The 15,979-nt window shown below is 46.5% G+C and overlaps 1 protein-coding gene across 1 annotated transcript in view; it reads right to left on the bottom strand.

The window, feature by feature from the left end:
• Positions 1–14,151: 14,151 nt before the first annotated feature.
• The window catches only part of FBXO36 (F-box protein 36), an 80,695-nt gene continuing 78,867 nt past the window's right edge, over positions 14,152–15,979 (bottom strand). The window contains exon 4 of the mRNA XM_069727861.1: positions 14,152–15,237. Within this exon, the coding sequence (XP_069583962.1) occupies positions 15,067–15,237 (171 nt within the window). The 3' untranslated portion in view covers positions 14,152–15,066. The remainder of the gene's footprint in view (positions 15,238–15,979) is intronic.

Genomic DNA, 15,979 nt, shown 5'->3' with positions numbered 1-15,979 from the left:
CCCACGATACCGCGCTCCAATTGTTGGCAATTACTCAGGCTTCGTCCATGGTCAGCCAGTTTGCCATCCTATTCCGGACTCTAGCTTCTGAGCTGGAATGGCCGGATAAAGTCCTTATTCCGGTGTTCTGGAGACGACTGGCAGATCATGTGAAGGACGCCTTGGCCACCAGGGAGATTCCCGCCACACTGGAGGAGCTTATTACTATAGCTACCCGCATCGATCTCCGTTTTAATGAGCGGAGGTTGGAGCGGACCCAGTGTAGGCAGAGGTTTCGGCTGGCTCCCATCTTTGCCAAACCTCTAGAATCTCCTGTTATGGCGTCCGACTCCCATGAGGCCATGGAGGTTTCTCGAGCGGGATCTAGGTCTCAGACCGCTCGAGTACCTGTGCTATGTAAAAATTGCCAGCAACCGGGACATTTCGCTAATAAATGTCCACGGCGGTCGGGAAAACGATCGCGTCTAGTGTCCATTGGAGGAGGTTCTCTGGACACCGCGGCATTTTCCTCAAAATTGTCCTTTAAAGGGACAATCCTGTTAGGCACATCCACTCTTACAGTAGAGCTTTGTGTGGATTCAGGAGCAGAGGGAAATTTTATGTCTTCTGCTTTTGCTCAGCGCCACGCAATACCTCTGGCTATGCTAGCCAAACCAGTAACCGTGAGAGTGGTGAATGGGTCGACACTTCCATTACAGATCACACATCAGACTGTCCCTTTCACGTTAGCCATGTCCCCATCCCACCAGGAGACTATTTCCCTTCTTGTCCTTCCCGAGGGAATGGATGAGATTCTGCTGGGAATGCCCTGGCTTCGTTTCCACTCCCCACATATTGAGTGGACCTCTGGGAGGATATTGGGTTGGAGTGAATCCTGCAAGGGCAGATGTGTGAAAGAGTGCGTTCAGGTTTCCACCACTGAGATACCCGCAGATCTCTCTACTCTCCCCAAACACTATTGGTCTTATGCAGACGTCTTTTCCAAAAAAGCCGCGGAGACCCTTCCGCCTCACCGTCCCTATGACTGTCCTATAGATCTCTTGCCTGGAGCAGAACCTCCTCGGGGACGTGTCTATCCCCTCTCTCTCCCGGAAACGGAGGCTATGTCCCAATACATCCAGGAGAATTTGGCAAGAGGATTTATTAGGAAGTCAGTGTCACCAGCTGGGGCAGGGTTCTTCTTCGTACAGAAGAAGAATGGAGAGTTGCGTCCTTGCATAGACTACAGGGGTCTTAACGCCATCACCGTTAAAAATAAGTACCCGCTGCCCCTGATTTCTGAGCTTTTTGATAGGCTACGGGGAGCTAAGGTATTTACCAAATTAGACCTGCGGGGAGCTTATAACCTGATTCGCATTCGTGAGGGGGACGAATGGAAGACGGCGTTTAACACCAGAGATGGGCATTATGAGTATCTGGTGATGCCCTTCGGGCTCTGTAATGCCCCAGCCGTTTTCCAAGACTTTGTCAACGACATCTTCCGGGATATGCTTTCCACCTCGGTCGTAGTCTATCTGGATGATATTCTCATCTTCTCTCCAGATATTGACTCCCACCGGAGAGATGTTGGCAGAGTCTTCGACCTCTTACGGGCAAACTCTCTTTACGCAAAGTTGGAGAAGTGTGTGTTTGAGCAGGAGTCTTTACCTTTCCTGGGCTATATCATCTCTGCCCAAGGATTGGCTATGGATCCTGCCAAACTACAGGCTGTGATGGACTGGCAAGAACCCCATTCACTTAAAGCGGTGCAGCGCTTTATGGGGTTCATTAATTATTACCGCCAGTTCATCCCTCATTTCTCAACTTTGGTAGCTCCCTTGGTAGCCCTCACCAAGAAGGGAGCAAATCCCAAAGTGTGGTCTGAAGAGGTCTCCAGGGCCTTTTCTTCTACTAAGTCTCATTTTGCTAGCGCTCCCATCCTACATCGTCCCGATGTCGATAAGCCGTTTATAATGGAGGTGGATGCCTCTTCCGTTGGTGCTGGAGCAGTCCTCTTCCAGAAGGATGCTCAAGGTCGGAAGCATCCGTGCTTTTTCTTCTCCAAGACCTTCACACCAGCGGAGAGGAATTATTCCATCGGGGACAGGGAGTTGCTAGCGATGAAATTGGCTTTCTCTGAGTGGAGACATCTCTTGGAGGGGGCTCGTTTTCCCTTTCAAGTATTTACAGACCATAAAAATTTGCTATATTTGCAAACAGCCCAGAGGCTAAATTCTCGCCAGGCCAGATGGTCCTTATTCTTCTCCCGATTCCACTTCACCCTCCATTATGTCGCTGGGGAGAAGAACATTCGAGCTGATGCTCTTTCTCGCTCTGTTGTGTCATCTGAGGAGGAGGAAGGAGAGCCTCGGCTTATTGTTCCTTCTGAGAGCTTGAGAACCGTGGCTCCGGTGTCGCTTGAGTCTGTGCCTCCGGGCAAGACTTTTGTGCCCATAAATTTGCGACCGGAGGTTCTCTCTTGGGCTCATTCCTCCAGGGTGGGTGGACACTTTGGGACTAAAAGGACATCTGAGCTGCTGGCGAGGACGTACTGGTGGCCGCATATGCTGCGAGATGTCAGGGATTACGTTCTGGCGTGTGTCTCATGCGCCAAAAATAAGTCTCCTCGACAACGGCCGTCTGGGTTACTCTATCCCTTGCCGGTGGCAGACAGGCCCTGGGAGATGGTCGGGATGGACTTTGTAGTGGGTTTGCCCAAGTCTCGCGGCTGTACCGTCATTTGGGTAATTACCGATCATTTCTCGAAAATGGTGCACTTGGTGCCGCTCCCACGGTTACCTTCTGCACGGGCCTTGGCAGCGTTGTTCATAAGACACATCTTCCGCCTACACGGCATGCCAGACAAAATTGTCAGTGACCGGGGTCCCCAGTTTGCGTCTCGGTTCTGGAGAGAGCTTTGTCGTCTTTTCAGCATTGAGTTAAATCTCTCTTCCGCATATCATCCCGAGACGAATGGGTTGGTAGAGAGGGCCAATCAGACTCTGGTCACATATCTGCGACATTTTGTTTCTGCCAGGCAGGATGACTGGGCATCTTTATTACCATGGGCAGAGTTCGCCCTTAATAACGCTGTTGCCGATTCCACCGGTCAGACTCCTTTCCTCCTTAATTACGGCCAGCATCCGCGGGTTCCTGTGCCTATGCCCGTGTCCTCTGCTGACTCCAGGGTGGCAGACTGGGCAGTGGAGGCACGGGACATTTGGGACCGCACTCAGGATGCCATTCGGGCCTCGAAGGAGAGAATGAGGTCCTCCGCCGATGCACATCGGCGCCCTGCCCCGGCCTTTGCTCCTGGCGACTTGGTGTGGCTCTCCGCCCGTAACATCAGGCTGCGAGTTGAGTCCACTAAGTTTGCTCCTCGCTACTTGGGCCCATTCAAGGTCCTCGAGCAGGTTAATCCCGTGGTCTACCGCCTGGCTCTTCCTCCACGCTTGGGTATCACCGACACCTTTCATGTGTCCCTCTTGAAACCCGTATACATGTCCCAGTTTTCCGAGTCATCTGCCGGGACATCGGGTTCGTCTACGGACGATTACGAGGTGAACGCTATTTTGGGGTGCAAGGTGGTACGCGGCAAAAAGTTTTATTTGGTGGATTGGAAGGGTTATGGTCCAGAGGACAGGTCTTGGGAGCCTGCTGAAAACATTCGGGCCCCACAGCTCATTGCTGCCTTCGAGCGTAGCGAGGCCCAAGGAGGGGGGGGCCCTAGGAGGGGGGGTAATGTTAGGAGTCGAGTTTCCTCTGCTGCACAGGGGGAATCTCGATCCGTCTCCGCTGCGGTCTCCCATTCCCCTCCAGCCGCAGTGGAGTCTGCTCAGCAGGGACGTCGATCCCAGCGTCTCGCTCAGTCTGACTCTGTGAGAAGAGTTATTGCTGCTTCTCCAGCTTCTGCCTTTGAAGCCTATTCTGGTCAGCAGCGAGCGGACTTCTCTGGGACTAAGTCCTTATCTGCACACACTGAGCATGCCCAGGGCAAGATCTCCCGTTGGAGATCGAGGGTCATGTGCTCAGGCTCTGCGGCACATTCCATTGGTCCTCTTGGCAGGTCCTAGAAGGGCAAAAGTTCTATAGCCATTTCCTGTGCTGCAGCTATATAAACTGCGCATGACCGCACGGCCATGCGCTAGTATTGTCTTACAATTGATATGTGTGTATGTGTGAGTGCAAGTCGTTCTTGGTTACCCCTTCCCTATTGAATGTCTGTTCGCGGAAGGTGTACGGCTGCTATCTAGCGCCCGACTTAGCTTACTACACTAAACACACATCACAGCGTCCTGTAGCTGTGCCTGCCAGTACGGCGCCGTGCGCCTGCCTTGCGCTTTCCATACCCAAGTCTGGGTGGTTAGTGGCGTCCGTTAGTGCGGCATCGCTCGCGCACTTGTGCGCTTATATTTCTGAAGGTTCTCTACACACCCAGTTGCGGTGTTGTGCCAGCAAGGGCCTAATCGGGCTTCAATCCCTTCTGGGGTTAAGTCCGCTGGCCACTTGCTCGCACTCTAGTGCGGTATTGCGGTCCTGTGAATTAACAGGATCGCTTTCCTCACGCTGGGTGAGGTTTAACCCACGCGTGTTTACTTTAGTGTACCGCTATATAGTCTGCAAATTGCTAGCAGCAGGTTCTCACCTGCACGGTGGACCCCGGACTGCGAACGCATCTTTGTCACCTGTCTTGGTGCGTTCCGCCAGTCCTAACACAGGCCTTCATGGTTAAATAGCTGCTAGGAAACCACTGCTAAATACAGGCAGCAAGCAGAAGAGACTTGTTGGCCTCCACAGTCACCAGACCTGAACCCAATCGAGATGGTTTGGGGTGAGCTGGACCGCAGAATGAAGGCAAAAGGGCCAAGAAGTGCTAAGCATCTCTGGGAACTCCTTTAAGATTATTGGAAGACCATTCCTGGTGACTACTTCTTGAAGCTCATCAAGAGATCGCCAAGAGTGTGCAAAGCAGTCATCAAAGCAAATGGTGGCTTCTTTGAAGAACCTAGAATATAAGACATAATTTCAGTTGTTTCACACTTTTTTGTTAAGTATATAATTCCACATGTGTTAATTCATAGTTTTGATGCCTTCAGTGTGAATGTACAATTTTCATAGTCATGAAAATACAGAAAAATCTGTAAATGAGGTGTGTCCAAACTTTTGGCCTGCACTGTGTATATATGTGTGTGTGTGTGTTTTGAAGAATATTTCCTTTGAAAATTATGTGTAAATGACATAGAGAATTGCTCTATGTAAATATGTAAAACCTCATGTTAACCCCTTAACGATCGCCGATACGACTTTTAACGGCGGCAATTAAGGGAACTTACTCCTCAGCACCACTTTTTAATGGCACCGAAAAAAATGTATAGTGCCCCCAGCGTCGGAATTTCTCCGGGGTCTCAGCTACCGGGACCCCTTAGGACATGATTCCCGTTTAATTTCTCTCACCTCTGATGTGAACGCACATCAGATTAGAGAGAAATGGGGTCCTCCGACCACCCCCCGGTGCCTCCAGTGTCACTGCATTCCCCATGAAGTCCCCCTGCCGGTAGCGTCTTCAGGGAAGAAAATGCCTGGCACCCGGCAATAATAGGACTGGTTCATTTTAATCACTGTGATAGACCCTATCACAGTAATCAAGATAAAAAAAAATTGTAAATCAAACCCCCCTTTATCACCCCCTTAGTTACGTAAAAATAATAAAATAAAAAAATGTATTTATTTACATTTTTCCATTAAGTTTAGAGTTGGGCTAATGTTAGGGTTGGGTTAAAGTTAGGGTTGGGCTATAGTTAGGGTTGGGCTAGGGTTAGGACTGGGCTAAATTTAGGGTTGGGCTAAATTTAGGGTTGGATTAGGGTTAGGGTGGTTATGGTTGGGATTACAGTTAGGGTTGGGATTAGGGTTAGGGGTGTGTTAGGGTTAGGTTTTTGGTTAGGGTTGGGATTAGGGTTAGGGGTGTGTTAGGGTTAGGGGTGTGGTTAGGGTTATGGTTAGGTTTCGGTTTAGGGTTAGGAGTGTGCTGAGGGTAGGGTTGGAGTTAGAATTTGGGGGTTCCACTGTTTAGGTACATCAGGGGATCTCCAAACGCGACATGGTGCCACCATTGATTCTAATGAATTTTGCTTTCAAAAAGTCAAACAGTGCTCCCTCCCTTCTGAGTCCTGCCATGCGCCCAAACCGTGGCTTTCCCCCATTTAGGGTATTGGTGTACTCAGGCGAAATTGCACAACAAATTATTTATTAACTATTTTGGGTGACACCACTCTCTGATTTAAGGGTACTATGTGGGCTGTGCTGTATACTGCTATGTGGGCTGTGCTATATACTACTATGTGGGCAGTGCTGTATACTACTGTGTGGGCTGTGCTATATACTACTATGTGGTCTGTACTGTATACTGCTACGTGGGCTGTGCTGTATACTGCTACGTGGGCTGTGCTGTATACTGCTACGTGGGCTGTGCTGTATACTGCTACGTAAGGCGGGTTTTGATTTTGTGGTCTCGTATCTTCCAGGATCTAAGAATGTTAAGGCGGATTCTCCTGGAGTCCTCGAGCCGGTTGGCATTCTTAAGGAAGGGGTGATTCTTTCTGCCATCTCCCCTGATTTGCGGCGGGTGCTTCAGGAATTTCAGGCTGATAAGCCTGACCGCTGTCCTGTGGGGAAGCTGTTTGTTCCTGATAGATGGACGAGTAAGGTGATTTCTGAGGTCCATTGTTCAGTGTTGGCTGGTCATCCTGGGATTTTTGGTACCAGAGATTTGGTTGCTAGGTCCTTTTGGTGGCCATCCTTGTCACGCGATGTCTGTGCTTTTGTGCAGTCCTGTGGGACTTGCGCCCGAGCCAAGCCTTGCTGTTCCCGCGCTAGTGGGTTGCTTTTGCCTTTGCCCATCCCGGAGAGGCCTTGGACGCATAATTCCATGGATTGTGCTAGGATGGGTATTGATTTGTCTTTTTCTTCGGCGTTCCATCCTCAGACCAATGGCCAAACTGAGCGAACTAATCAGACCTTGGAAACCTATTTGAGATGCTTTGCGTCTGCTGATCAGGATGATTGGGTGACTTTCTTGCCGTTGGCCGAGTTTGCCCTTAATAATCGGGCCAGTTCGGCTACTTTGGTTTCGCCTTTCTTTTGTAATTTTGGTTTCCATCCTCGTTTTTCTTCAGGGCAGGTTGAGCCTTCTGATTGTCCTGGTGTTGATTCTGTGATGGACAGGTGACAGCAGATTTGGACTCATGTGGTAGACAATTTGACGTTGTCCCAGGAAAAGGCTCAGCGTTTTGCTAACCGCCGTCGGTGTGTTGGTCCTCAGCTTCGTGTGGGGGATTTGGTTTGGTTGTCCTCTCGTCATGTTCCTATGAAGGTTTCTTCCCCTAAGTTCAAGCCTCGGTTTATTGGTCCTTATAAGATTTCTGAGATTATCAATCCTGTGTCTTTTCGTTTGGCCCTTCCAGCCTCTTTTACCATCCACAATGTTTTCCATAGATCTTTGTTGCGGAGATATGTGGTGCCCGTTGTTCCATCTGTTGATCCTCCTGCCCCGCTGTTGGTTGAGGGGGAGTTGGAATATGTGGTTGAGAAAATTTTGGATTCTCGTTTTTCGAGGCGGAAGCTTCAGTATCTTGTCAATTGGAAGGGTTATGGCCAGGAGGATAATTCTTGGGTTGTTGCCTCCGATGTTCATGCCGCCGATTTGGTTCGTGCTTTTCATTTGGCTCATCCTGATCGGCCTGGGGGCTCTGGTGAGGGTTCGGTGACCCCTCCTTAAGGGGGGGTACTGTTGTGAATTCCGCTCTTGGTCTCCCTCCGGTGGTTGTTAGTGGCATTTTTGTGAGTTCTGCTCTTTGGCTCCCTCCTGTGGTTTTTAGTGGTATGGCTGCTTCTTGGATTTAGCTTCAGCAGCTGTTTTCACTGATCGTCTTTCTGGCTCGGCTATATTAGTCTGACCTTATCCCTCATTCAATGCCAGTTGGCAATTGTTCCTGCCTGGAGTCATTGCTCTTAGGACTTTCTTGACACTCTGACCAGTTCATCAAAGCTAAGTCCTTGCTTGTGCTTTTGCGGTTCTCTTGTTGTGGACTTGTTGTTCAGCACTTTCTTGTTTTTGTTCATTTGTCCAGCTTTTCAGTATGGATCTACTCAGCTAAGCTGGAAGCCCTGGGCAGCAGAGTTTGGCCTCCACACCTTTAGTCAGGTGTGAAGATTTTTGCATTTCTCTGCGGTGGACTTTTTCTAGTTTTTATTACTGACCGCACAGCGTTCTGTCCTGTACTATTTTCTATCTAGCTAGAAGTGGCCTCCTGTGCTAAATCTTGTTTCATACTACGTATGTCATTTCCTTCTCCTCTCACAGTCATTATTTGTGGGGGGCTAATCTATCCTTTGGGGATTTTCTCTGAGGCAAGATAGTTTTCCTGCTTCTATCTTTAGGGGTAGTTAGCTCTTAGGCTGTGACGAGATGCCTAGGCAGAGTTAGGAGCATTCCAAGGCTGTTTCTAGTGTTGTGTTGAGCTTAGGGACTGCGGTCAGTATAGTTGCCACCTGCTCAGAGCTAGATGCATGTCGCTCCTTAATCACCAGATCATAACACTGTGCTGTATACTGCTGTGTGGGCTGTGCCGTATACTGCTGTGGGCCGTGCTGTATACTACTGTGTGGGCGGTGCTGTATACTACTATGCGGGCTGTGCTATATACTACTAAGCGGGTTGTGCTGTATACTACTATGTGGGCAGTGCTGTATACCAGCGGTGTCAAACTGCATTCCTCGAGGGCCGCAAACCATGCGGGTTTTCAAGATTTCCTTACCATTGCACAAGGTGCTGTAATCATGATGTGTGTAGGTGATTAAATTATCACCTGTGCAGTACAAGGAAATCCTGAAAACATGACCTGTTTGCAGCCCTTGAGGAATGCAGTTTGACACCCCTGCTGCATACTACTGTGTTCCACAGATTTCTCCACCACATGCAACTGCACCCGGGAAGGGAGGGGATGGGGGCAGAAATCAGGACATTATGGGGGCAGAAGAAATCTGAGGACATTATGGGGGCAGAAATCTGAGGACATTATGGGGGCAGAAATCTGAGGACATTATGGGGGCAGAAATCTGAGGACTTTATAGGGGGTAGAAATCTGAGGGGGGGCGCCAAACTCATCCTTTGCCCCGGGTGCAGGAAGAGCTAGATACACCTCTGCACTAATGCAACTCTTGGCAGGGAGACTTTGACTGTTTTGCATATGTTAAGTTTGACGCTGGCCTTAAGCGTGTTCTCTCCACAAATGTGACAGAAGGTATCACAACTGTTCTGTCACGGATGAGACATTTTAGATAAATCAAATCGTACTGTAGTCATTTATAGCTGCTTAGATTTGAAATAACTTACAGAATATTTGCAAGCAGATTTTATAGCCTCTGCAGCAGCATCCTGACATGTCTGTGTGTGCCTAGTCTGTAACAAATCCACTGAAGTTTTACAACTTCAATGATATGCGAGGACACCTATATTGTGGACAATACATGGACAGCCTGAAAATAGGAAAAAAAAAACTTGCTCAAACAGAAGATTTCAGAAAAACAGTACGTGACAGGAAAGTTTCAAGGTGATTTTCGTGATCAGCAGCTCAAATTACATAAGGTACAGTTGCATGGGTATAAAAAAAGTTCATGAACTCACTTCGCACATCGGAACAGCTCCACCTATTCTCCTGCTGTGGTTGCTGCTTGGACTGCTGACCAACAGATGCATATGTGATTAGAGGGAAAAAAAGGCAGCGCGTAGAAAAATCTTGTATAAAAATAAAATAACTTAATTACTTTTTTTATTTGGGTTCCATTAAAAACATGTCACACTGTTCAAGCTCTCATATCTGATGCGTTTCTGGGGCAAATGTCACTCTTAATCATGGAGATGATCACATTGATATACAGAACAAACTATTTAAAATCAAAACAGCCAATAAGAATTGCACATTTTTGAACCTGGAAGTTGCATAAATTATTGATTTTAGATAATGCCTTGGACAAAAAATGAAAAATAAATTTCAATCTAAATACATAGTGGATGCTTTCCTGAAACGGAAAGTACTTGCAAGCAGCATAATACAAATAATAGCAGGTTTACCCAGAATCCTTTGCAGTAGGCGGAGCTATGCAAATCATCTCTTTCCACCCCGGTCTAATCCACAGCGCTTGGAACCGCCAAGCGTGCAATGCTGCGGATTAGTTTCTAAATTTACACAGCCAACCAATTCCTACCTGTGGACACGTGTTTCGGGCTTTAGGCCCTCATCAGCACAGGGCTGGAATTGGTTGGCTGTATGGAGTGGGGCTCGGTGAGCAAGCGATACATATATGCTAGCCACCTTAGGGAGAGACCCAAGTTGGGCTAAATGTAGCGGGACGAAAGAGACCGAAAAGCCCTCTACTTAAAGGAAATACATAGTGGATGCTTTCCTGAAACGGAAAGTACTTGCAAGCAGCATAATACAAAGAATAGCAGGTTTACCCAGAATCCTTTGCAGTAGGCGGAGCTATGCAAATCATCTCTTTCCACCCCGGTCTAATCCACAGCGCTTGGAACCGCCAAGCGTGCAATGCTGCGGATTAGTTTCTAAATTTACACAGCCAACCAATTCCTACCTGTGGACACGTGTTTCGATCTTTAGGCCCTTTTCAGTCTCTTTCGTCCCGCTACATTTAGCCCAACTTGGGTCTCTCCCTAAGGTGGCTAGCATATATGTAATCTAAATACAGTGTGTCATTCATGCCATTTGGTTGCTATGTATTCATCAGTAAAATCCAGTACATTTCTCTTAGCAAACGTTTTTTCCGCCAATTGCCTCCACGCCCTGGATGTGTAACTCTTTCAATTCAGATATATATAAAATTAGATTATTTTTGTGTGCTTTGACAAAGTGTTTTGCTTCTCTTGAATATTTATGCAGTATATTATATGATGCGTGACACAATTCATAAGAGATTATTTTGCGGTAACATTATTGCTTTTTTGTTTTTCTGTGTATTAATATATTACATTTATTTTCCCCACATTTAAAAAATACTTTTCTATCGCAGCCCTGTCCTGTTAGTGTTTTTTTTTTTTCTTGAGTGTATAAACCTGGTGACAACAATTTTGCTTACCCATAAATTACATAACAGCACATATACTGTGGACAATACATGGACAGCCTGAAAATCTGAAAAAAAAAAAATCCTCAAACAGAAGATTTCAGAAAAACGGTACGCAACATTTTCATGGTGATTTTCATGATCAGTGTTCGGGAAGCAAATTCTTTGTTGTCCAGTGTTATTATTCTCACTTTAACAGATGAAAATAAACAATTTACATTTTTATTTTAGTTGCCCAATAATTATAGTCTAAGAAAAAACAAAACCTCACTTTTACTTTCTTAAATATGCAGGTTTCAGGTTTATTAACCTTTGGATTGACCGACTTGTACTTGTCCAGTAATAAAATGAATCATCGTGAATACAAATTGCCTAATAATTGTGCACAGAATATAGATGATGCAGCTTCTTCTTGTCTCCAGGATTTCTCAGAGGTCATCTGTTAGCCATACCCTTCCCCAAAAAGACCCTTACCCTTCTCATAAGGGCCCTGTAACTTTCACCTTCATAGGTTGAAAAAAGACCTGGGTCCATCAAGTTCAACCTTTTTCCACTAATTATACATTTGATCACAAAATTATCTATAACCCACAATGTTATGTGCATTGAGGAAATTTTCCAGCCCTTTAATTTAAGAGCTGTTCTATTGTCTGTCATTACTACCTCTTGTGATAGGGCCAGGTCCGGCGTCACAAGCCGGGCAAGTGTAGGGGTCCTGAGAAAGCAGGGGTGGCCTACTCGCCGTCTGGGACACCAGTGCGCTATGGGGCCCGTGAGTGGGGGGAGTCAGTGCCAGTGCGGGCCTCCCATCATGCTTGAAACTGAAATATTTACCTCTCCCTGTTCCTCCGCATCTCCGGTCTCTTCCACATCTTCTGACTCTGTGATGTCTCAGGGCAGAGGGCGATGGCATCACTACAGCGTGCCCTCTGCACAGAGCAGAGTAAGAAGACACTGAGGAGACCAAAGCTGCAGCCACCAAGAAACGAGGAGAGGTATTTGATTATTTATTTTTATATATGAAGCATTATATGAGACACTTTCTGTATGGAGCATTATATGGAGTCCATTATTCTGTATGGAGCATTATAAGCGGTCGATTATTATATATGGATCACTGTATGGGGTCTATTATTCTGTATGGAGCAATATATGGGCTCATTATACTGGATGGCTCACTATATGGGGTCTACTGTACAGTATGGAGCACCATATGGTGCATATAATACTGTATAGAGGAATATGTGGTGCCCATAATACTGTATGGAGTAATATGTGGTGCCCATAATACTGTAGGAGAAATATATGGGGCCCATTATACTGTATGGAGCATTATATGGGGCCCATTCCGTATGGAGCATTATATGGGGTCCATTCTGTAGGAAGCAATATAAGGAGTCCATTATTCTGTATGGAACATTATAAGGGGTCAATTATTCTGTATGGATCGCTGTATGAGGCCCATTATTCTGTATGGAGCAATATATGGGCTCATTATACTGTATGGATTATTATATGGGGTCCATTATACTGTATGGAGCACTATGTGGTGCCCCAAATTCTGTATGGAGGACTATACTGTCCGGTCTAAAATGAACTCCAACTGCAGACTTTTGAATCCCCCCAGGACACGCACTGTGCGCTGCGAGGATTCGGCAGTTTCTGAGTTATTGTAGACTTTACAATAGATATCACTCATGTAATGTAAGAAGTGAAACCTTTGGAATTATACTATACTATATCTATATTTCTCTGCTGTATTGGTGCATCATGAATCGTGGTATGTGTTAAAGGGGCCCACTGAGACTCTTTCGCCCGGGGCCCAGGAAAACCTGGAGCCGGCCCTGGGTCTGGCACTCCATAGTCTGACTGCTCTACCTGTAAATAACCCGTTCCTATTTAGCTATCGGACTTGCCTTTCTTCCACTTGTAATGAGTGCTGCCTGAGCCTTAGTATGGTCTTTGGAAGGAATAAGTCCTATATAATGATATTTTATTTCTGTATCAAGTTGTTTAAATCCAAATGTGTTGTCATATTTTATCAAGCATGAAAGGGTTAATCAGACACCATCTCGTGGCACTGTCTTTAAGCGTGTTTACATAAGTCCCTTTCAATACGGAATTTCCATAATGGAGCTGAATTGCAGGACCCAAGAACATCCACCTTACATTGTATGGAGCTGCACTGTCCCAACTCTATACACTGTGCACAGCCGACCCCGCAAGAGCTGCCATCAGCTGATCGGTGGGGTGCTGGGTGTCTGACCCACACAGATCCGATATTACTTATCTATTGTATGAACAGGTCATCAATATATAAATTCTGGACAACCCCTTTAACTCTTAATGTTTACTGTACAAACTTTAACCCCTTCATGCTCCGTGACATATATATCTACAACTTGTCATGCAAAAAACAAGCCAATAAATGGCCAAGTTGACACAAAAATAAAAAAAACAAACTGTAATGGCTCTTGGGAGAATCGTAAATAAAAAAATGAAAATTGACTGCGTCTGTAAAAGTATATTCTCATGTTTAAAAGTTATCCCCTACTCAAGATATAGGAGATAACTGTCCGATCACTGGGGGTCTTACCACTGTAGAGGTCCATCATGGGCACCGCTGTTTTCTTTTCTTTTTTCGAATAGGAGCGTAAGACGTCAGCTGAGCTCTGCACTTTCAATCTCCGGCGCTCCCACTGACAATGAATGGAGCGGTGGTGCCCATGATCGACATTTACTTCATTCTGCTGGGGCTCCATGGGTCCCCGTTCTTGGGACTGCTGGAAGGACCAGTGGTTAATAAGTTTTTTTTTTTTTTCAAGGGTTTTGAATCAAGGTAGAAAACAAAAATAGTATGAACTTATCCTTGAGCTAATCTGACATTAGTGTAGTCCATACATTGGTGAGAAATCCTGTTCAGATCATGGGTTAGATAACCGGAACCATAGGAGCTTATGTTATTACGGTTAGCGCAAGTGATCAAACCCACCATATCCTCAGACCCATCATGGATTAAATACAAATGGAAGATTTGGCTGAGTACATTTTATTTTGTTCCTCACACTGGCATGATAGGCTCGCACGTAACAAATAAAGCAACATAAAAAATCATTACCTTATGTGAAATTTTGGCACAAGGTTGCAAAACAGGAAGGGGTTGTTCCCTTCCTCAAAACCTTGGGCTATAAACTGTGCCCTCCCCTTCACCTCTCTGCCGCTGCCTTTGTTGTTTGTCGCGCAAGTGAGCTCAGCGGGTCATGCTGTCTACACGGGCAGAGCGGTGAGTGGCTGCAGCTCTGCTGACGTGACGTCACTGCTGCAGACAAACACATGGACCCAGAAATGCAAGAAGTACTTGATTTGATATGATAGGACTACCACAGCGTAGAGCCCAACATTTTCTGTAAGAGGACAACCCCTTGAAAGGCAATTAATATTGACCGGGACACTGAACCATTGTTATTTTGTGGCCTAGTCCCTTGTAGAGTGTTTCTCCTGAGAAGCCAGGTGCATACATTATATGGCGCTTTCCTAGTATGACTGATAAGGCCGCAGTGCTCTTTTTTTATATTTTTACACTCACATGAATCAGATTTGCAGCAGAAATGTCAATGATGGACTCATTTATCTATACCGGGCGTGAAGAAACACCCTACTTTAATGAATGGGAAAATCACAAGCATTTCTGTAAGAAATCTGCCACATGTGAGTACACCCCTGAGATACACTAGAGGCACATGTGTCCGTGCAGTATAATGTCAATTAGGGACGTGGAAATGGCCGAGCTGGTCCAGCTGTAGCGACAATAACTGGTGGTAACTAGAACATGGTCTATGGGTAAGACTGGAAGACGATTGGATCACATTCACTTGATTTGTTATTTACAGCTCTAAGGTCTGCAGCCATAATTCTCCTCTTTGCATCCTGCTAGTGGAAGAATATATCCTAAATCTCTTGTCTCTTCCTTCGCCTCCGCAGCTGGAGCTGAAGTTGTAGCTTGTTGGTGAAGAAGAACTGTTTCCAGCCCAGGTCCTGAGCAAGAGATCTCATTTCTGGAGTGACCCGATCACACGACTGCTCCACAATATGTTCCCACAGCTGCTCTGAACTGCAGATCTATAAAAGAGGAATGGTAAGATGGTAAAATTAACAATTGTTCAGGTCACTTCCAAAACTAAAGCTTTGTAAACAGGTGAGCGCCACATAGCATAAAACACAAAACTCAGCACTGCAGTCCTAGGTTCATTTCCATTTCCGCATGGAGGTTACTGGTGCTCCCCATACCTGCATGGAGGTTACTGGTGCTCCCCATACCTGAATGGAGGTTACTGGTGCTCCCCATACCTGCATGGAGGTTACTGGTGCTCCCCATACCTACATGGAGGTTACTGGTGCTCCCCATACCTGCATGGAGGTTATTAGTGCTCCACATACCTACATGGAGGTTACTGGTGCTCCCCATAGCTACATGGAGGTTACTGGTGCTCCACATACCTACATGGAGGTTACTGGTGCTCCCCATAGATACATGGAGGTTATTGGTGCTCCACATACCTACATGGAGGTTACTGGTGCTCCCCATAGCTACATGGAGGTTATTGGTGCTCCCCATACCTGCATGGAGGTTATTGGTGCTCCCCATACCTGCATGGAGGTTACTGGTGCTCCACATACCTGCATGGAGGTGACTGGTGCTCCCCATAGCTACATGGAGGTGACTGGTGCTCCCCATACCTGCATGGAGGTTACTGGTGCTCCCCATACCTGCATGGAGGTTATTAGTGCTCCACATACCTACATGGAGGTTACTGGTGCTCTCCATAGCTACATGGAGGTTACTGGTGCTCCACATACCTAC

The sequence above is a fragment of the Ranitomeya imitator genome, chromosome 5 (assembly GCF_032444005.1).
Source record: "Ranitomeya imitator isolate aRanImi1 chromosome 5, aRanImi1.pri, whole genome shotgun sequence".
Lineage (NCBI taxonomy): Eukaryota > Metazoa > Chordata > Amphibia > Anura > Dendrobatidae > Ranitomeya > Ranitomeya imitator.
Note: the sequence above shows the minus strand (reverse complement) of the source record. Positions and strands in the feature narration are given on the sequence as shown.